The 22,975-nt window shown below is 38.1% G+C and overlaps 1 protein-coding gene across 4 annotated transcripts in view; it reads left to right on the top strand.

The window, feature by feature from the left end:
• The window catches only part of PDE4D (phosphodiesterase 4D), a 606,949-nt gene that overhangs the window by 566,762 nt on the left and 17,212 nt on the right, over window positions 1-22,975 (top strand). For all 4 annotated transcript variants that reach the window (XR_002433221.1, XM_021379888.1, XM_021379890.1 and 1 more), the window contains one exon: window positions 22,875-22,968. Coding sequence is in view for 3 of the 4 variants with exons in the window: in XM_021379888.1 (XP_021235563.1) it covers window positions 22,875-22,968 (94 nt within the window). In the remaining variant the exon portion in view is untranslated. The remainder of the gene's footprint in view (window positions 1-22,874; window positions 22,969-22,975) is intronic.

The raw sequence follows: 22,975 nt of genomic DNA, 5'->3' as shown, positions 1-22,975 counted from the left end.
GAACACATTTTTACATTGGCCTTGTTATGGGGATTAAATTGCTTGCCTCTTTGACACTCAGAAGCAGCATCTGAGAACTGGGAGGGACAGACAGATAGTTGAGATCTTTCAAAATGCCTTATTTATTTTGCTTTCTGAATGTGTGGTTCCCTGGGATTCTCCCTTCTCAGCCTTAGATGATTCATGTTCAGATTTTGCTGCCACTGAGAACTGGAGCCGAAAGGACTCCAACCCAGCCCAGCTTGTTGTATTTCAGGCTGATTAATGTTCTTTGAGGCAGCCGGCATGGCAGCGAGCATGCTCGGATGCCTCAGCACTTCTAACCTCTGCTGCATGCTGCCAGCAGCTGCTGCGGGCACCATAATAGGAAGCACCTAGGCCTGTCATAAGCAAACAGGGCTGGGGGGAAAAAGAAGTGCAAGCTTGACGCATGTTGTGGCCATGGCAACAGGCAGTGATGAGGCTGCCATTTTGGAGTGCACACAGGCTGGTGTGGCTCAACAGAAAGTGTCTTGCTGGATTTACAGAGGTGTTCTGTATGTGCGCATCAGAGATTTTATGAAACACTACTGGCAGGAATACAGCTTGCAAAAAAAAAAACACCAAAAAAACCAAAATCTGTATGTAAGGGTGTCTTTAAATTAAATTATTTTTCATTGTAAGTGAAAACTTTAGCTGGAAAATTTCTGTGCATATTTTCTCCTGAGGAATGGTAATGTGATAAATTATTTGACAAATCGTAGTGTATCTCTGTGGAGGCACAAACTTTGAAGCCCAGAGCTCATCTCATATTTCTCAGTAAAATGACTGTATTTTTCTTATACTGTGAAGCATGGCCAAAGTTTTATGTGTCTGAATATTGGACCCAGGTAAGACTGCACTTGTTAATTAGTTTCTTTCTCCTATTTTCTTAGTGTTGTTAAAGCAAATGTGTGCATTTGCTAACTGGGGGTGATTTGCTGCAGTTTTTTTGGTTGTTGCTGAAAAGGCTTCAGAGGCTTTATTTTAGGTGAGTTCTTGAAGGGAGCTCATTGCTGTGAAGGTGATGCAGGTAGCTGATGTGTACATAGCACTTAGGATTTCTTGCACAGCCTTCAGTACATCACTGCATACAGAGCTTAGTGTGTGCTTGTTTGTTTAATAGAATGGTTAAATTCTACTAGAATATAAAGCACACTGGAAAACTTCTGCAGAAACAAATCTTATCATTTGGCTGTAAAAACTTAAATGTTGCTTTTTCTTTTGTTGTCAAGAGATGTACATCTGTAGTCTGATCTTTCTTTCACAGCTTCAGCCATGTGAAAAATAGGTTGGTTATAGCCATGTTAAAAAAAATAAAAATAAAACTGCTGTTGGGATAAAATAGAACTGTAGAAAGAAAAAATAATCTTACCCCTACGTTGTGGGGATTTTTCTTTCCAGATTGCTACTATTCCTATACTGATGGATCTATTAGATGGTTTAGAAGTGGTATAAATAAAACAATGCTGATGTACATAGGGTTTTTGGTTTTGTTTTGTTCTTTCAATTATTATCAGAGCTTGAACAATTTCCTGGTCATAGGAAACTAAAGGTGGCTGACAGACCTAAGTAGGGGATCAGAGGATAGATTTGTCTCTTAAATCTTTCTTCCTCTCCATCATTTAAATAGTGAGTGTGTAAGAATGAAACTGTACCTTAATTGCTGCTAGAAGGAGGGGCGATGGGGTTTTATCTCTGTGTCCTTTTCTGGTTCCTTTCCCAGAGCCTTGGCTGCTGTGCAGTAACAGTGTACAAACCTATCTGCTCCCCAGTCTGCCTTTCTGCCCGCATCCTGCCCAGCAATGCTCTCACCCTTGGGGACGCACGTAGCCTGGCTGGGAGCACTGCACTGTGTCACGGGGTGCAGGCACTAGTGCTGGTGGTGTGAGATCCATTTTGACCCATCCCTTCTCAGGGCCAGAGGACTTTGAGCTGCTTTGCGGGCTCACAAAGCTGAGAGATTTGCATCCTTTTGTTCTTGGAAAATTTTCCAAGCAAGGGTAGGTGTTTGTGTTTAGACTGTTGCTTTACATGAGTGGATGAAGCCAACAGTAAGCTGAACAGCAAGCAAGGCAAATATTTGTTTCTAGTCGGCAGAGGTATGTGTTATGCTTACGGTGGACTGTACAGTTACTGGGGGTAAGCATTACCTAATGCGTGCTGAGAAAACAGTCATAAAAACCAGAAGCATATATGTTCCTAGCTTTGAAAAGCAATTTTTTTACATGTATAGTATAGAGCAATGTTGTGAAGTGAGTTTAAAAATTAGCTTTTGTATCAACTAAAATCATCAAATGCTACATCCTAACTCATTTTTGTAGAATTTGCATCAGATGAGAAACCAGCTATCCAGTTGACTGCGTAGTTGGATACAAATGAACTTTCCTGGGTTTGCTCTCTGGTTTGGTGCCCGAGTGAAAACACAGAGGGCTGGAAGGTGGCACCAGAATGTTTCCTTCCAGGCCCTGGGGCATTTGAACTACTCATTTGGATTCAGTAGAACTTGATCTAATATGTGCTGGAGCTGGTGAACATCTCCATATCAGCTCTTTCAGGCTTTGGGTTCTGCCCACAGCCAGTGTTATTTAGCATTACTATCTCTTTATCAAAGAGCTGGCAGAATCAGCTGTTGAGCAGGAGCTCTGAAGAATTGGAAAACAATTTCATTTGTTTCATAGTAGGGGGCTTTTTACTGTTTCTGTGCTTTTTACAGCAAAAATTCATGAGTGCCTGAGTGTGAGCCTCTGTCTAAACACATAAATTAGGTATCTCTAGTGTTTCATGCACTACCCAGGGCTTTTCCAGCTTCTCCAAACACTATATGTAAAAAAAGCAGCCACATTTTCTCAGCTTATTCTGACTAATAAAAATACAAGTCAAAAATGAAGAAGATGCCAGATTTGTTTAAAGCATATGAGTTTTGTTTGGCATTAAGATGTTTTATTCAAGCAAGGAGTGACACAGAAGTTCACAACTGACCTAAATTATAAAAGGAAAAGCAAATTAACAATATGATACCTGTTTAAATATACATATATGTTTAAGCCATGAATAAAAGCAGTGTTTACAGAAGATGATGACAGTATGGCGGCATAGTACATACTGGAAATTGTTAAATAAAAGCTGCAGTTGAGCATTTTCAAAGGAAATATTGATTTAGGTATAAAATTGTTTCCTTGTAAATACCGATTTATTGGTACTCTGTTGAAATGGGACTGCTTGAGAGCAACCTACTATAACATTACTGGGGGTTGAATACATTGATGAGGATGGAGTAAACCTTGATTACTATTTATATACACCATATTACTTAGGTTGCTCTGAAAGTAATGCCTCCTATTTATTTCCATGAAAACTACAAAAGATACAAAAAGCATAATAATATTATTTGATAGAGCAAATTCTCAGCTGCAAAAAATTAGCTATGGAACTACAGGAAAGCTGGAGAGGGACATTTTATAAGGGCATGTAGTGACAGGATGAAGGTAGATGGCTTTAAACTGGAAGAGGGTAGATTTAGACCAGATATTAGGAAGAAATTCTTTACTGTGAGGGTGGCGAGACACTGGAACAGGTTGCCCAGAGAGGTTGTGAATGCCCTCTCCTGAAAGCATTCAAGGCCAGGCCTCTAGTGGGAGGTGTCCTTGCCTTTAGCAGCAGGGTTGGAGCTAGATGATCTTAAAGGTCCCTTCCAACCCAAACCATTCTATGATTCTATGATTTTCAAGCATGCCATGCTCTTAAAAATCTGTACTGGTGGAGGTTAGCCACTGTTGTCTCTGCTGAAATGTACCACCACAGTGCTACATGTGGCACCCACTGACATTCATCAATGCTTGCTGAATATTTATGGAGTCCAAACAGTGGATGTGAGCATAGTGAGGCAGTGGGTGGCGCATTTCAGCAGTGGCAACAGTGACATGAAAAACAAGCCACATTCCAGACAGCCATGCAGATTTTTACACGCGTGTTACTGTGCTCTCTGTATCTGTTGTAGTTTCAATGGGAATAAGCAAGAGGCTTTACTTTTGGAGCAACCTATGTATTTATCCCCCTATATATTACTTGACACCATGAGGTAATTTTGGTACTTTTTTTTGTTAGATCCATTTCATAACCGTGAAATTCCCTTGGATGAGAGAGCTTGTACTAAATCCTTTAAACAGGAGCTCTGCTTTGATTGGACTGTACTGAAGGGCAGAAGGTGAAGGCTTTTTATTTATTTATTTATTTATTTTAATGGCTTCCTGTAACTACCTTAACCGAAATAAGCACCGAAATGGCCCTGTTTGGGACAGTACCTATGTGTAGCCTGTGGGCTGTGAGCTGGCGAGCTGACAGTCAGCTCCTGTCTGCAAGGTACATTGGCTGTGGAGCTCTGGAGTGAGCCTGATCTGCTGTTCTGTGCTATCAGCACTCTGTGTTGTCTGGTAGTAGGGAACAAATGTTCACAGGATAAATTGATGCTGCAGGTCTAGATTTGTGGAAGAACCAGGTGTTCAATACAGCTCCTGATGCACAGTCATTTTTCCTGATGCTTTTGGAGAGCACGCTTTCCAGGATTTTTTTCTCCTGATCAAGTCCTTCAGTCCTTTGCCTCATCCTTTTTGTCCATGTTACAATTGATGAGCTACACAGCACCTCTGTTGGCTGAAGGTGAAAAATGGTAGCAGTTCGTTGCTGCCTGGCTGAGGACCAGTTGAGACAGCCTGAGAGCTCTTCTGCTTTGCCTCAGTGCGAGGTTAGGTAGGGTTGCCAAAACTAAATGAATCCGCCCATACTTGCATGAATTAGAGAAGTGTTCCCCATCACATACGGATATGTCACTGTTTACCGAGCTCTTCCTTCCCAGCACTCAACTAATGCTTTCCTGGTGTGGCCTGACCTGAACCTTGCAAAACCCAGGGCCGTTCAGCAAACATCCACAGCCAGTGAGGTGCACTGGGTGGCAAATAACGTAGCATGCAGTTGTAATGCCTCCAAGATTTGCAAGCACAAAGTAAGACATTTATGCCCCAAAACTGGATCCTGTGTGGAAGATAAGAGACAAATCATGGGCTTCGATACAATTCCATGAATATACTGCAGGTTTCCTCATGCAAATGCTGAGGCTTTTTGTAAGGGAGATTTAAAACAGGTAGCAAGCATGCAATTTGGGAAATTGCAGAGCTGCCTTTGGCCTGGTTTTATCTTGTCTTCATCTCTCTTTTATGTAGACCAGGAAACCCAATATCACATAGTACCTGGCTGTGGAACTGGAAACCACTTGGGTTTTGTGTTTGCTTCATTTGACCTGGGGGCATGTGAGTGCAGTGCTCAACTTGGACAAAAACAGACCTGCTAGATTTTTGTGTGTTTCCATGTATGCATAAGACAAGATTGTGGATGAGACTGTTATTTGTGCTGTTCTGGGCAGATAGATCTTCATTTTTTTTTAATCTAAATCTATTTACAGCTTATGGTCTAAATACATAATGAAACAAAAGAAAGATAACAAAGACACAATGGAATGAGTATTTGTTGGTTAATAACCCTCGCAGTTGGTTTTTTTTTTCCTTGAAAGAACAATGACACCATCAAATGCACTTTAGTTAGCAGCACATAAGCCATGCTTTAATGAGAACTGGAAACTGAACCAAAAAAACTGCATGAAACAACTTATAGCCTCTTTCAGAATGTTGCTATCTGCTGTGCATGATTTATAGGAGCTTGCTAAGGCATGTATATATCAGAGCCATGTTGAGCTTGTGGCAGTATTACTAGTGTTTCTTCAGAGTTCTTTGCTATTGTCTATAGTATCATTGATTTTTTGTTTCATAGGATGGCTTTTACCTTCTGTCAGATTTTATAAGCTAAGCAGCAGTAATTTTAAGGATGGAAAATAATTTTTGTTCATGTCTTGTTTTCATGTATATTAAAACTAGAAAAAGATTGCCTTTTTTTTTAATTTTTGCTTTTTCACAAGAGTAGCGTGTGTGTTAAGTATGACTGCAGCTTTAAGAAGTTCTGAAAAGACTCTTTTGTTTTCGTATGAAATGGGTACCATTCAGCAAGGATTCTGATGAACTGTTAAAACATATGTTTGGCCAGGTCTACAGTAAGAACACCTCATTAAAGTAAGAATGTCACGTTACAGCACAAGAGAGATGAATGCAGCCATACCATCAAAGCTGAATTTTGTTTCTATGTAGCAAGCCAGTTTTCTTTGTCAAATAAGCAGTACCTCTAAAGCTTACTTTTTTCTAGTGTAGCTGTATCAGTCTTTGAACAAATATACCACCACAGCTTGGTGAGTGAGGAGTTGTCGTTCCTTGCAGATCTATTAGGCATACCTGTCTGCAAACATGCACAATATTGTCTACCAGCCTGTCTTGAGTTTGCTACAGTAGTTGTCTGTGGGTAGATACGCCCACATACACACACATATATGCACATACACGCAGATATACATACGTACACAGACATGCACACCCTGAGCATGTAATGTGTGTGTAATATTTTTAAGTTATTCCGATAATTTTGTGTTTTATATTCATTTTATTACAGAACTATTTATTAGCCCGAATTGACACTTACGATGGGAGAGAAAAAAAGCAAAAACAAAACACAAGAAAGGACAAAAGGGGAAAATGCAAAATTAGAGATTTTCAAGAAGTCTGTGGTATGCTCAAGGAATACGTACTTTGTTCTCGTCTGTTACTGGTGGCAAGCTTTTGCTTTCATTTTTCACCAACTATGTTTGTTAGATGAGGGTGCTAATTAGGCAAGTGTTAACTAGATGTGAGCTAGGAAAAGGAGAAAAACTTGGTCTGATAATGTTTAAAGCCAAATACTTTCCATTCAGTAAGAAAGGAACTGTTAGAATTTCCTAAAGATGTATTTTAGGGGGAAAAAAAAGCAAAAATGTTTCTCTTTTCACAGTATTTAAATGACAAAATGCTTGTTTTCAGAATGCTTTGGTATTAGAAAAACCGAGCTTACCATTTCTTTAGTGTGAATGGCTTTATGGATTTAGCACAAGTTGTTTTAGGAAAGGCTTTTAACTATTCTGTAAGGAATCCATTCCTATCCCTTAACACAACTGTCCTTGTGCTGTATTATACAGATGCAGCTTATAAATCTAACATATGCAATAAGCTGTAATAGAAGGTTCCTGCTTGTACTGTAGTTTGGGCAACAGGCTACAAGTTCTAGGGACTAGCGTGCTACAGGACAGGCAGTCAGCTGAAGCTACGATCATGCACATCTCCATGGTACAGTAACTCTTGTTAACAGTAGCATTCCTCCAGCAATTGTACTGTATAGCTTTAGGGATGTTATTGCAGTCTTTTGTCTTTGCAGTACCTCTGATATGTTTACTCTTTGTTTTTGGTATGTCTTTCGACTGAAACTCTCTGCCCAGCTGCGCTGAAGTAAGAATAGCCATTCAAAGGAGGTGCATATTCTAGGTCACACCAGTCTCTTGACTCAGTTTTTCTTTTTTATTTTTGCTTTGCTTATTTTAACAGCAGTTTGTAAAGTGACTGTAGCCTCGTACCAGCCCTGGGACTCTGATTACAGCAAAATGTGCCATTTTTATCTACTTGTTGACCTGAAAAATCATCCTTGTTTGGGGCTGCACTTTGAGAATGGAGCAGTGCATATTGATATGTTTGGAAAATGAGGTGATTGAAAGCACGACAAAGAAACAGTAACCCAGTGAAGTTTTTCAAGGCGAGGCTGGATAAGGCCCTGGGCAACCTGTTCTAGCCATGGTGTCCCTGTTCATTGCAGGGAAGTTGGACTAGATGGCCTCCAGAAGTCCCTTCCAACTCTAAGGATTCTATGATTCTGTGAAATACAGTATAAGCCAAATCATGAAGCTTTATCCAAGGCTGACTTCCACTTGGCTCTGTCCCTGCATTTTCTAAAAAGCAGGTGGAGAGGCAGGATTCTTCCCTAGCTGCAAAGAGGAGAGTACGGCTGATAGCAGTGCTGTGGTTGTTTGGCCATTATTGCTCTGAAGACATGAGTGGATACATGCAATTAAAAGAATTGAGGTGAAATGCCCAAAAACGTAGTAGCATAACCTCCTCAAGGCAGTGTCTAAGAAGAGGTGGACAAAAACATGTGACTAAAAATTATCTGCTGTGCCATCCATAGATGCGGTTTTAAGGAGTAAGCCTTATCTTTTTCTTTTGTCCTGTTTTTGTTTGTTTGTTTCAGGGGGAATTGTATGGCTGTTACTGTGGTGTTACTGTGATGGTGTTGCGTACCATCTTGTACCAAGTTACTGTAACTACAGTGTATGTAATACAAGTGCTAAGGAAAGAGGAGTAAATATCATTTTGTTTCATAAATGACAGTTCTTGAATCTGTCCAGGAAAGAACTCCTTCTTCAAGGAATATATACTCAATCCAAAATTTTAATCTTCAGTTGAGTAATATTCGTGCTTTCCTTTCCTGGTGTGGTTGGAAGGCTAGAGAGTGGCTCTTCTATGGAGTGTGAAATTGTTTGGTTCTGTAGCTTCATATAGTGCTGTTTTTTGAAAGGTTTGTTTGATATTGTTCACTGCAAAATTGGTTGTCCTGGTGGAGTAAGAGATGGAGAAGTACATAATTAAAATGCCTTAAATAAGATGCATTTCTATATACCAGGTGAAGATTTAAAAATAAAAAATAAAAAAAACGTAGTCTACTCCAAGGTCCCTGAGGTCATGTCCAATTTAAGCTGATTTTTTGTGTGCATGCCAGCATCTTTCATAAATGTAGCAAGAACCTTTGAGCAAAACATGCTGGTGTCTATTAAGAAGCCTGCAAGTATGATGGTTTAAATATATTTCAACTAACTTTGCAGTAATTTAATATTACTTTTAAAGATCTTGCCTTAACCCAGGATATTTTTTGAGGCATATCCAGATGTGAGGTATAGCTAACTTCCTGTTGGTTCACAGCTTTGCCTGTTGTGATGCAGAAGTATTTTATGCTTATAAAAATAAATTTGGATGCATGAAAACTTGTAGTTTTACTCTGGTTATAATGTGGTATGTACATGCAAGTAAACATAAAGTATTTTATTTTAGCATTGTTTTTTAACAGCAGAACTTCAAAGGCTCTCTATTCACATCAGATGCTGTTCACTGTAGTAATTTTGTGGACAAAAATACTTCCTTGTGGTTGCGCATTTGGTTCAGTCAGTTGCAGAGTGGGATAGAGAGATAACTACCGGAGCTATTTGTCACTGCTTCTGCCAGCAGCTGTGCAGTCATAACTGCAGCTGTAATCATGCCCCGATCCACTTTCCTGTGATCTAAATTAGCTTTTAACAGTAGCTTTTGTCTAAGTTGCATTATTTTCACAGTGTTTTATTTGAGGGGAAAGGTAAGTATATCAGAGAATATTGTGAACTGGAACATATTAGCTGAAATTAAACTCCATTTACTGGATGATTTTTGCTGTTATTGTTGTTGTTGTTTTTTAAATCTGTTATAGACTTTCTGTTCCCTGTCATTGTGTAGAACAGTTCCTGGAAGAAAGTGTTAGGTGAATATTATGTCTTAAAGATTGACATTGGTCCTCAAAGCATGTGTTGAAATAAGACATAATTTTTGTTGTTTGTGCAGTTATTTTGGAGTGTCTGTGAAAAATAATTTAATTGTACAGAATAAGTATTAAGATCCTGGTTCCACATGGTTGAAAATTAGGGGACTGCATTGTGAAATTTCTTATCTAATAAATCCTATATACCCGTAGCTAATGCTTCTATCATCACTAGAGGGCAGTAAATACAAACAGTGAGTTTTGTATTCTACCAGAAAGAAAGCTGATTTTTTAAAGTTAGTTTTTATATTTAAGTGAATAAAGGAGTCCAACTCTTTGTTAAACAACTCAGTTGCTGGGTTTTACTATGTATTCCTACTAAAATAATTCAGGCAAACGTTGTCATCTGTCTGTTCAGCAACGTAAAATACTCATATTTGATGCATGAGAATTATATATTATTTCCCAAATAAAATGATCCATAAAACAGTATGGCTTAGAATTCTCCATTGTGTTTAGTGAATGTAATTGTGACAAACAGGAGGCTGCCAAGAAAATTATGCTATTGAAAAGCTGTATAATTATGCTACAGTTCTGGTCCTTAAAGCGGAGGCTCCTTCAGACGAGTGAGAGCTTTGTTCCAGTTACAGCCACCAGTTGTTAGCCACTGGTGGCGTTCATCTCTTGATAGCAGCATAAAACCCAGCTTCATCTTCACCTCTGCTTCTCGTTTAGTGTGTGGCAGCTTATTGCTTCAGGCAGAACATCTCCTCAAATTCCTCCTTTTTTTTTCTTTTTTTTTCCTTTTAAATTAAATTCTGAAAGAATCCTTTCCAGTAAGGGAGTCGTAGGTGGAACTCACAGAAGACTGGTGAAGCTGGTTGGTTTGGTATAGTTTCTGTGTCCCTTTCTGCTCTGCTACTTCTTCTGGTTCCAAATCAGTTCCGGTTTCGGCTCATTTGAGTCCATCCATACACCCTTGCTTGTGGGATGAAATGACCATTTTTTGCTGCTGTGGTCTCCTAGTGGTAAGTGGACTTCCAGTTTGTGGGGAGTCTTTTCTGCAATTGAAAATGCCAGCCTAAATGTGTGATGAAGTTGTGTCATTCTATGGAAACAGTCTTGTTTTTGTGATCAGTAGGACTCGGATGTAACATAGGTAACTATTTTCTACTGTGTAGATGTCAATCTATAAAATGCTTTTTTTTATTTTTCAGGTGGGATTCTCATTTGGTTCATGAGATCTATTCCTGTTTTAGAAACCTAAAACTTTAAAAGCTAAAATATGGGGTGCATTTAACTCTCTTCCTCTTAGTTTTGCTTTTTGTCACATATGCACTACATCCAGAGTACTCTCATTCAGGCTTGATGTGTAGAAATCTGGAGGCTCCTGGTGCAGCTTTATAGATGATTTGGAGCATTGTGTTTGAGTTAAAAAGTACTGTTCTCCTGCCTTCAAAGCTAAGCACATTTATTTGAGAGCTCCCATATTTCTGATTATTGCCCTTTAGAAGGAAGACCAAGACTGTAAATCTCCAGTGGGGCAGATGAAAAGTAGTGCATCCTTTCTGTCCTTCTCCTCAAACCTAAAGCATTGCTTTCTTATATTTGTAACTGACTGCACCTTCAGGAATCTTTATGTACAACCAGGAGAGGGGAAGGAATGTGGTTACTTTATTTCAGAGGATTGGCGTTTCTGCCAGGCTTCTGAAGATATAATTCTTTCTTTTCCTTGTCATTAATATATTTTTGTATATCAGAAGCCCCGTCCAAGATCTCGAGGAAGAATGAGCTTTCCTTGAAAGTCTTGTATTCCATGGGATCTTTTGCTCTAGTCTGCATACCCTAGAATGGTTCACACACATCTCTAGGTCCTTGTTGCAAATCATGACCTTTAACATGACAGATGAATAAAAGGATGGAATTCCTCACAAGTATAGGTGAAATCCTTCTGTGTTTGTGGAAACCCAGGATGACTTTGGAAAAAAAAGAAAAAAAGAAAAAAAAAAAGCGACATAATGAAATTGTTATGTTCTTTTGGAAGGAAAATGGATTTTTTTTTCTAATTACATCGATTGTTTAGGGCTTTATGAGAAACAAATAGTTTAAGAAATATGAGTGCTGACAACTCTAGAATTTTGCACAAAGGTGAAGATTACTGTTTAAATTGTAATATGAACATTTTTGGTAACTCGCGGCAAACATTATTTCATCACAAATGCACAACTTTTGAATTGCTGAAGTTGCTTCCTAGGAGGGTGCTTTTGTAAGAGGTGTATAATCATCCTTCGTGATACAAGTTATTTAGAAAATAGAATTTCATGTGAGATAGGTTAATTTTCTGGTGTCGTTAGCCTTTCATTAATAATCAGCCCTTGAATGAATGTGGTCCGGCCTATTACTTAGCTTCTTTCTCCATTGATTCTATAAACTCTTCAGTTGCTGATTGCTTCAATGTAGTCCACCATTTTGTACTCCATGATCTGTGTTCCCTTGTTGCCTTGAGTATATTTGCAGTTAAATTCTGTGAATTGTAGTTAACATTAATAGTGTCATATTAAATAAGCAAGTGTTGCCTGTGACCTCTGTATCCTCACAGTTCATTGTATTTTTTTATTCTTTCCAGTTTTTCTGTTATGTGAAAGTTTCCATAGCAGTGAATTAATTCCAGGACATGAATGAAAAAAAAAAAGAATACTGTAAGATAGTTCCAGGTCTTGCAGAATGTGATTTAAAGCTGTTTGATTAGATGAAGACATCTTGTGGATGATTGTTAGAGATCCATCAGCAATGGTTCTTAACCCATTTATAGTGCTCTTTCTCAACATAAAGGTTGCTGTTGCAGAGTATTGTACAGTACTAAATCAAATGCTTTGCAACATTTCAAGAATATAACATGTTTAAAGGCTTAAAACCGTATTGACTGGCAGTAGTTATATTCCTTTCTCATAGTTCCTGATAAAGCAAATGCCTAAAATACATGTATTTCAGATTTTTCTTTGTTTTACCCAGGACTTAAATTTTACAAAGTGGCCTGAAGTTATCCTGCCATACTGCTTGCAAATTTTAATTGGCACAAAATTAACATTTTACAGTCTTTCAAAATTCACTAAAGCTGAACATCACAGCTCCTGGGATCTCTGCCACCTCTTTATGACTCTTGTGGAGAAAGTTACCCAGGCTTGTTGATTAAATAATGGCCAACATTTTCTAAGGGTATGAAGAGACTTGGTCATTATTCTGCCTCTCAAGGTCATTGTTCTGTTTCTTTCTAAATGTACGTAGGTTGCTCTGCTAGTAATGCCTCCTATTTATTTCCATGGAAACTATAACAGATACAAAGAGCATAACACAATTTGATAGAGCAAATTCTTCACTACTAAACACTATTTTTCAACATAGTCATCAAGATTAGCTATGCATTTTCACCAGTAATGAGCTGCACTTGTAAAAATCTGCACCAGTGGAGGTAACCCACTGTTTCACAGCTTCTGTGACAGTGTTATTGCTAGGAAGGTGTTGCCTGCGTAGTCCATTTTTCCTTGGCCCAAATGGATAGAAGTCAAAAGATGCCAAATTCAGACTGTGTTGTGCATGTGGTAGGACAGTCCAGCCAAGATTGGCAGTGTGCTTCATGGTATTCAGACTGATTTGGGGCTTGGTTTTATCATGTTGCAAGAGAAAGATTATCTTCTTCCCTGGCCTGACTGTGGAAGTTTGAGCATTCAGCTCAGTTAATATTGCGATGTAGTTATCAGACTTGTTGGTTTGTCTGAGTTCCAGGAAATCTGGAAGGATCACGCCTTTCTTATCCTAAAAGTAAGGGCACATCACCTCACCCACTGAGGGCTGTATCTTAAACTTTTTTTGATGGGGAATTCACATGTTGTCACTACATGGACTGTTGTTTTGACTCTGACTCATAATGGCGACACCATGTCTTGTCACCATTAATGACATAATCTGGGAAATTGTCACCTTCAGCCTTGTATTGTATTCTGGCAAACCTGCCTACAGTGTTCTTCCCGTTCCTGTGCAATCATTTGTGAAGCCCACCTGGCACAAACTTTGCAATATTCCAACATTTCCACCATTGTTACTAACGCATTGAAGCTGATATTCAGTTCCGTGCACAGTTCCCTGGTTGTAATCCTCCAATTTGGATGGATGAACTGATTGAGACACCCTTCATTTTGTGGTGTGACAGCTGTGAATGGCTGTCCGTAACACAGCTCGTCTTTCATGTCACTGTCATCACTGCAGAAATGCACCACCCACAGGCTCACTGTGATCACGTGCACTGTTTGGGCCCTATAAATGTTCAGCAAGCATCAGTGAATGTCAGCAGGTGCCATTTATTCCACATGGAGGAATTAAATGACACGCGTTTGCTTCATATGCATCTCCATGTCAGACGCCATTTTGTCAGAGTGCCCCTCAGCTGCCATCTGTCCCATGGCAACAAAATGTAACGGGATATTGGTGGGAAGGTTCAGCCTCTACTTCTATACCACCAACACCTGCCTCTGACATCATGGACCAACATCATAAAGTAAATGCGTTGCTTTCAGAGCAGCCCTCATGCAGCATTGCTTGTGGAAAATGTCCATGTTTTCTGAATTATTTTATTACTCAGTTAATATGTCTTTTCAAGTTACACTTTTCTCACTTCTATATTCTTTGTTTGGTTGAAACTAGTACAGAAAGATGTCATTATTTCACATTATTACTTCACCCTGTTGTGTCTTCATGGATATATCATGTTGCTGGATTTCCACCTACCTCTATTTTTCTTCTCTGTGTAATTTACATAGCAGATATTTTAAATATTCCTCATCTGAAACATTTTTTTTTTTTGCTTTTGGGGACAGTACTTAATGATATTTAATTAGGAACTGGGCTTTAATGTAAAAGAGTGAGAGAAATGATGTGATCTTGGTTTTCCAATGTCCATTTTTACTCCCTGTTGCCTTCCTTCTGTAGTCCCTGCTTGCTTATGAATTTTGGAGCAGCTCTTTGTGCCTTTTTAGCTGTGTTCAAAGGCAGCTCTTGCAATTGTTGGTGTTGTGATTTTTTAGATGAGGTGGAAGGCAATCTTGCAGTCTATTTAATTAGAGAAATCAACGAAATTATTTTCAACCCTCGTTGTTAGTATTGGGTAAGAGCAGTACTCTGTTGTTGGTGAATGGAGAACAATGCAACGCAGGTGTAGAAAAGCTTCGTATTTAATGTTACAAAGCTGAGATGGAACAAATGGGAAAAATAGTTTTCAGAAATGCTTGTTAGACTATTTTAATCTCTTACTGAGTCTCTAATAATCCATCTGTTTTCAAAACTTAATTACTTTGTATTCATCCACTCTAACAGATCTAGGACAGGTGTAACTGTGCTTTTTATACACATGCTTTTTATATTACCTTTTCTTATGAAAACATATCTGCTGGATGGTCCTCTGACTGTAGCCAGTTGTCACACTCTTATGCATTTCTCTGCTGTAAGGAAGAAATTTGTTAATCCCATATTTTGCCGTATTGATTTCTGCAAGCTTAATTCTTTCCCAAGCATTTAGTGTTGCTGACATTGCTGGGTAGCATCATCCAGAGATCTGGAAACTACTTCAGCCTAAAGGTCCCTTTTGACTGCTATTGGTCAGCATCTCTCAGTGAATCAGCACTGTGGCTCAGGCTGGACGCTGCACCTCATTCAGCCTGTCCTTAGACATTTCTTCATTGTCTTGTCAGGACGGTCTCCCATTTTCTGAGACAGTGAAGACTCGGAAATTTGTCACACAAATGCATATGCCTTGCACAAAGTGGTGCACAGTAATGTATTCCTCCATTTAAGTTTTAGCCTCTGAATGGCAGATGGTGGGATATTTTATTTAATACTCTGAGTTAGCTCACCGACATGTGCCATTTTCAATTAATCTTCTTTTTTTTTTTGTGATTGTATAGCTTTAATTGATATATTATCTGCCAAGGCAGAATGAGCAAAAGTTGAGTAAATACAGTGAGAATATGAGAGGACTAATATCTTTCTTTTGACTTCTCCATGGAAACTTAGAATTCTGGGAATTATAAGACACGTGACCAGCTTTATCTCAAGAATAGCTGCTTTTTTTTCTATTAAAATTGGGGAAGAAAAAAACCACACACACACACACACACACACACACACACACACACACACACACACGAGCAATGGAAACTGAGAAACTGAGTCCGGATGGGCTGAGCAAACCATTTTTTAATTTAGATGCCATAAAAACCGAACCCCCTTTTCAGTGTTACAGTACATAAAGATGCTCAAGAATGCCGGTAACTTTATGGGATTTTTTCCTTCATTAAGAAAATTCAAATATATTTCCCTTCCATATGAAAAATTGAAAAGACTAGGAAAGACAGATCAGATACAGAATACTCATTTTAACTGCTTGGATGATGAGTCCATTGAAATGAACTGGCAAATGCTGCCAAGGGTACAAGAACTCAAACTAATTATTTCTGAATGAAGAGTGAATGCTGCAGGCGGGGAAGCCATTATTAAATGGCATTTGCTGTTTAAAAAAAGAAAGAAAAAATAAAAGAAATAACCCATCCCCAGGAGAGTCCCTGGTGCTGGCCAATCGGAAATTATCCTACCTCATGTCACCAGCCCCTTGCATTTATATCTTTTAGGGTGACATACTATTGGCTGCTAGTTAGGCTGTATGGGAGGGATTAGTGGCACTCTTTGTGGCTTCCCCTCTAGGTCCTTATTTGGTAGCTGTTGATAGAACAAGTCTTTCCAGCAGCTGAGCATCTTGACATACATTATTCATTAAGTTCTGGTGTTCAGGAAATATGCATATCCCTAGCTCTTCAGATATTTCTTCAACTCATTCAGTATGTCTCTTCAGCGTTGCCTGTGAGTGCTTGGAATTTTGCAAATGGCATTTATACAATCAGAAGACTACACAGTTGGATTTCATTTCAGAGTGCCTCCTGTGCACACAGTTGCTGAGAACCTGAAGATCAGCAAAAAGAATTAAGAGAGAAGGCATCTTTCTTCTTGAAAGTCTTTTGCAGTATCAGATTGCAAAGAACTGAACAGCTTAGATTTGGTAGTATAGAAAAAAAATCAAAAATGCCTGAGGCAAACTATTTACTCTCAGTTTCTTGGGGCTACATAAAGGTAGGATTTTGTTTTACCTGTTACCAAGAACCTTGATTTGCGGTGCATGATTGCATGATTACTGGATATCACGAGTATTTGCGGGTAATAGGGCTATGAGTAATATGTATATAAAGTCAAAAATCAGAAAAGCACGCCTTTGTTCAGCAGTGAGAATGAACTGCACTGTATACAGTCTTTCTTATGTGCTGAGACTTGTAAAATAACGCTGTGTTGCTGTAGTGGATAATTAGACAACACATAGCTCTGTAGAAATTCAGAAGAGTTTTGTGTTCCTTTATGAAAGATTGCTACAAAACCAGATTTATAAATGTTAAAGGATTAAAAACAACAACAACAAAAAAATCCACTCAAAACTGAGGAAGCATACAATAGGAGACAGCGTGATTAAAGAGGCTGAGGATAATGGATGAATGCATGACTCATACTGATTTTAACAGCTGAAGAAATGTGAAATTATCAACAGTATGTTCCAGCAGCATTTTCTATTAGCCCATGTGTGTGTGACAGTTTATTGATTAAAACACGGGGAGACTGAAAATTGTGTTCTTCTAGTATTGATCTGCATTGTTATATAGAGCAGTTTTGAACTAGCTTGAAGCTGCAGTTGTGCTAAAAAATAGAATTAAATCAGCTTTTATCTCTTTTATGGGAAAGTTTTGCACCAATGAATTAAATCAATGTGCCAGTCAATGAAATTCACTTAATACAAAACTGGGTTTGGGCATTGTTTTACTTCTGCTTGCTTATTTGTGCTTAAAAAAAACACTGATGTTTCCATATGGTTAATGAAACATCATCCTTTGATTGACATGCAATAATTCTTCCAAATAACCCTGTTCTAAAGAAAATTCTCATCGTTACTGAATTAAATAATGGAAGTATTTAATTAAATCATTAAATATTACAAACATCATACTCACATATGATTGAATCTCTTGTTCTTCTTGTATTAATACCTACTTCTATCATAGATTTGTTTTAAAAGTAGAAGTATAAAACCCTCATTAGGACATTTTGTCCAATCAGGTCATTGTGACCATTCTCTGCTATTGCAGAATTGTTACAGTATATTCTCAAGGATTTTGTTCAGTCTTCTGTGAAGAGATTGGATTTATGCTGGCTAGGTGGATTCCTTTCTCATTTATCTAAAAATAAGATTGAATTATTTTACATTCAGCTAATAGAAGAGTATTTATTTTAATTTGCTTGGAAGTATTTTCTGGATTGCCAGATAGCTGCTGTGGTGTTCTTTCTTGCTAAATTACAAAAATTTAATCACCAAACTTAAAAAAAAAAATAACAAAATCGCTGTTACTTAGCTTTTAAAATGGATACAATTTTTTGGTAACTGAAGTTGAGCAGACAGCATGATAGCTGCAGCTGATTACACATGGGAAAATGTGTCCTCTATTGTATAGACAGTGTCCTATACTGTGCATAGGTAATAATTTTAATTTAGAAGCTAAATAGTGCTTGAATACAATTTTAGCGAAGTGCTTTCTAAGTTTGCAGCATACGCATAGTAGGAAAAATGTGAAGACAAAGAGGAAGATCTACTCTTTCTGACAATCAAAATTGAATAATTTAGGATATTTTTGAAATGGCAAGGAGGACTGAGGTGTGTTAGGTCATGACGTATATTTACATCCCTTACAATACATATGTTTTACTTATTTGTCTGTGCTTCAGGCTATACTTTATTGTCTTCTTTTAAATTATATTGGAGAGAATGATACTTATATGGATGTAAGAGATTCTCTAGCTTTCATTGAGTGTCTTTGCTTGAAACAGTGAGCACACTATCACAACGCCAGGCTTAGAGATAGGTACCTGACTGTAGCTTATGAAAAAAAAAAACTGTTTGTAACCTTGATATTAATTAAACAAATAGGCTTTCAACCAAAATCCTTACTTACTGAGAATGCTGTTTACTTACTAAGAGTCCTGTTAAAATCAAAGGTAGTGTTGCTTTAATAAACATTAAAAACTGAAACCTGATGAATCTACAAGGCTGGCATATTTTTGGTTATGTATAATAGTTTAGTGTATATGTAGTTTATAGTATACAGAGTATGTATAAATAATACAGTTTGCTTTGAGTTATGAATGCCTTTTTGAAAAGCGGTGATGTGTTCAGGAGCAGATAGCCTGAGTGAGAGAGGTCCTCTTCGGGTCTCTACACCTAAGGCAGTTCTTCATGCTTCTTCTCCATACACAAGTTAACTGCAGACTATGCATTTACCAAAGCTTTCTGTTACTGAATCAAGGGCATTATGCAAAAGATGTAATCAGTAAACGCCATTTATATTGAGTGTGCAGACCAAAATTCTTCACAACCATGAACTGATTTTGTAGGTAGATCTCCTCCATGTCTTTGGAGTTGAACGTGAAGTTTCCTCTGGCTTGCAGATGCTAAGTCTCCCCAGAATTACATCAATCTGGTCACGATCTGGGAATACAATTACTGCAAAAGACTGTCCACATTTTTTTACATACCTTTTGCTGACATCATGAAAAATCATATCTTTTCCTCCACAGAGTTGGTTTTTTATACCCTCGCTTGGCCGTGATGTATTTATGCAGAGACATGAACAAACAGGGCATGATCCCAGAAGGACCTTAACTAACCAGCTCATTCCTCAGTCTGTAGCATGCACTTTGAAGACGATTGCTATTTAGGAGTCTGTTCTTGTCTCATCTACACATTATTCTTATGTATTACTGCTCTCTCTCTCCGAATTTTCATATTATTATTTTTTTACTGAACTCTGCTGGTGTGACATCAGTATTCAGCAATGAAGAACTGCATAATTGACTTAATGGACATTTTATAGCCTGTTCATTTCCAGAGGGAACTTCCTAGGTGATAGTCAAGGGCAGTGATATTCCAAAGGGGTATAGAAATGTAATTTTTCTAATCTTGAAGTGCCAAGCGTGTAAAATGAGAAAACCCTTCTGAAGAATGCAATGTATGCATAACCCTTCCAAAAGCCTCTACTTTCTGCCTGTATTGAGCTGACAATATCGTAATTAAATTGTATGATGTAAGTGTATATTCGTAACAGCAGATTGGATCCATTGTGACTGATTCTCTTCAACTAGGAATGTGTGTGCTATTCAATTTTTAAAAATTCTTAGTTAAAATGTCTTTAACATTTTCTATTAATAACAAGAATTTCTTCATGTTTGCTTTGACTTGTTTTGAAAAAGTGCTAAATGTTACTTCTGAGATGACAAATGATGTGAATATAGGCAGTCTAGCCAAGTTTTGGGCATTTACAAGAGACGTTTCCTGGATGACTGAAGCAGTGTTGACTCACAGATGTAACAGAAACTCCTCTGATTTGCAGTGAGATCTTGCAGGAGCCACGTGAGAATTAGGCAGAGTTCTATTCTCGAATTATAGTGCAGGGATGCATAAAATATGTGGAAAGCTGATACTGTTTGAACAAGCAACTGTTTAGGGCTATGGTTCTGCCAATAAAATATTTTTGGGAACTTGGTAAAATCAGGAAAAATGAGAGGTTTAGGGTTGTTCTTTCTCCCCTTCCCCCCTCTTCCCCCCCCAAAGGAGAAGATTTTAAACATCAAAGGATCAAGTAACATGCAGATATACTGCAGCCAGACAGTTTTCTTGGTTGTACTGCAATATCTCCATCACTGTTCATTTCTTTTATTTCTCTCATGCTGCGTTGTTCTTCATCAAAAACAGCTGTCCGCTTACATTCAGTATACAACTTCATATGATTCAGTGTGGATGACGGTCATAAGGTTTTGTCATGTATAATTAGGAAATCAGAGCAGTTTTCTGAACTCCATCTCAGTCCAGATGTTTTCAAAATAGTTGCCAATTAAAGCCTATTCAGCGGCAACACAGCCTTTCCCAGGTTTTATGCTGATGGTCTAGCTTATGTGTTCAGGTGGCTTGTGGGGTGACTGGAGGAGGGAAGGCAAGTCTCTGCATCCTAAACAGACACAGCAGCTAAACAGACACAGACTTATGGAGTGGGATCCAGAGACATTAACAGCATTAAAATTAAGAATGAGAGAAAATGGGTGTGGTAGTGAATATACTGATGACAACTCTGGAAGTTAATGCCATTTTGTCAACTTCTGGCATTTGATTATTCCTTTACATTGTATTTCATGTGAAGTTTCAGGTTCCAGATGTAGTCTGGAGACAAGTACGTCTGTGAGATTGTCATTTTAAATAATTTCTCACCTTGGGTGCGTGAAAAAAACTGTTTGACTTAATGGCATGTTAACAGTTTAAAGAAGGGCTTTTAAGTGTATTTTCAGTACTTTTAGCACTGTCATGTTATTTCTTGGCAAGAATTGACTCATTTTTAAATATTTATAACATTGGTCACAAACAACTAATGTCACTGTAGAGGACAGCGCTGGTTTCATGCAGAATATGTAGCCATAAAGCTTGTAGCTTACAAAATGTTTGCGGTATGGTTCAGATTTTCATAAATCTGTTGAGCACTTTCTGGCACATGAGTGTATTTGAGATAAAAATAGTGCTTTTGTTGTGTGACAGAAGTAGAATTTGTTGTAGGAGTCTTTGTAGGAGGAAATTCCTGGGCTGATGGCATGTCAAGGTGGCAGGAAAATGCAGTGGCTAATGGTGAGAGTGTTATATTAAAGGTAATTTTTATATGGTGCACTGTGAGCAATACAGTAATTGGTGACTTCCAAAGACATTGTGAAGAAAATAACATCTTTCTCTGTGCAAAGCCCCTTTGAAGCAAAGGCTTTGATTCCAGTGGGATGAAATGGAAAGGAAATGGGTAATGTTTAGTCCAGTGATTTATCTAATATATAGAAGAAGAATTTACCAGTTTTCTATATAATAGGAATTTCTACAGGGTTGTATACTAAGGATAGAGATTGCTTAATTTAATAATTAATCATGACTGGGTGAACAAAGTGGAAGATGAGTCTGAAAATAACATAAATTGCTTGGCTTTGTTAAGAGAAAAGACAACAGGAAACAAATTAAAAAAAAAAAAGAGAAGATGGCAAAATGGTAGACTAAGTTCCATTATGACAGATGCTGATTTACAGTGGAAGGAATTTTTTTCTTGGATTATAACCATTGCTGAGTTCTGTTTATTGGTAATATCAAGGCTATACTCACTGAAAAGGCATCTAACTAATGCAAGTAGAGTTGTATTGCAGAATTAACCCATGGAAGACAATGTATTCCTCCTGAACACCAGACAGCACCTGTGCTGTGCAGGTGTCAGAACCTGGACATAGGCTGGGGCACCCTGCTGTGGGTGCCAGTTGAGCAGCCAGATGGATCCTTGGGGTCCCTGCCAGCCCCAGCCCTTCTGGGATTCTGCAAGGGTGTTTTTTAATCCTGTATTCTTGAAGGAATCAAGAAAGACTCAATTATAATGATGCGATAAATTTCATGGAATGCTAATATCTAATATCTTCTTGCATAAAATAGACTACCTGTGGGACTTGCTATCTCACAGGGAAAACAAGTTTTCATAGATAGTTGTTTTCTGTTTTGTATGAGTACTGACAGTTTTCTGAGGCATCAGAAAGGGCAAGTCATTGAGCTGATCAAGTAAAATAATTTTAAGAAAAAGATAAGCTTAATTCATTCGTAGTGGCCTGTAGGAACTCAGTAAGTTAGTTTGATATTTTTAAGGAGCACTATCAAATACACTGTGTAGATCAATGATGAGGCTAGCAACTTGAAAGGTTATGAAGTGTATCACAAAAAATGCACGGTAGGTTAATTTACTAGTATGATAAGACACCCTTTTAGATAAGGGGTCTTGTGTAAATATGTTTGCATTTTATCTTCAAATTAAGATCAAAAGCCTGAAAAAAGGTACATTGTTTGTATTTTTATGCATATGCCTCATAGCTTTTAATTGAAAGTAGGACCCTGTGCCTAAATAATTGAATCACTGTTCAGTATTTTAGGGGGTAAAGAATTATGTTGTCCAACCCATGAATAAGGTAGTGGGGAAGAAGAGTATTTATGTCATTTTTCCTTTCACTGTTACTCAAATTCAGTGTGTATTCTGACTGTTGCATCCTTTGCCCTATTACAAGTTGACTGCATTTTCTCATCCTGTTTGCAATATGTCTTGATCACTAACTTACACTTCTTTGTTGTTGTTCTTTTGCAGTTTAAAAGAATGCTCAACCGGGAGCTAACTCACCTGTCTGAAATGAGCAGATCAGGCAACCAGGTCTCAGAATATATATCGAACACATTTTTAGGTAAGAC

This window comes from Numida meleagris, chromosome Z (genome assembly GCF_002078875.1).
Source record: "Numida meleagris isolate 19003 breed g44 Domestic line chromosome Z, NumMel1.0, whole genome shotgun sequence".
Lineage (NCBI taxonomy): Eukaryota > Metazoa > Chordata > Aves > Galliformes > Numididae > Numida > Numida meleagris.
The sequence above is the reverse complement of the archived record's forward strand: the minus strand, read 5'-3'. Positions and strand labels throughout refer to the sequence as shown.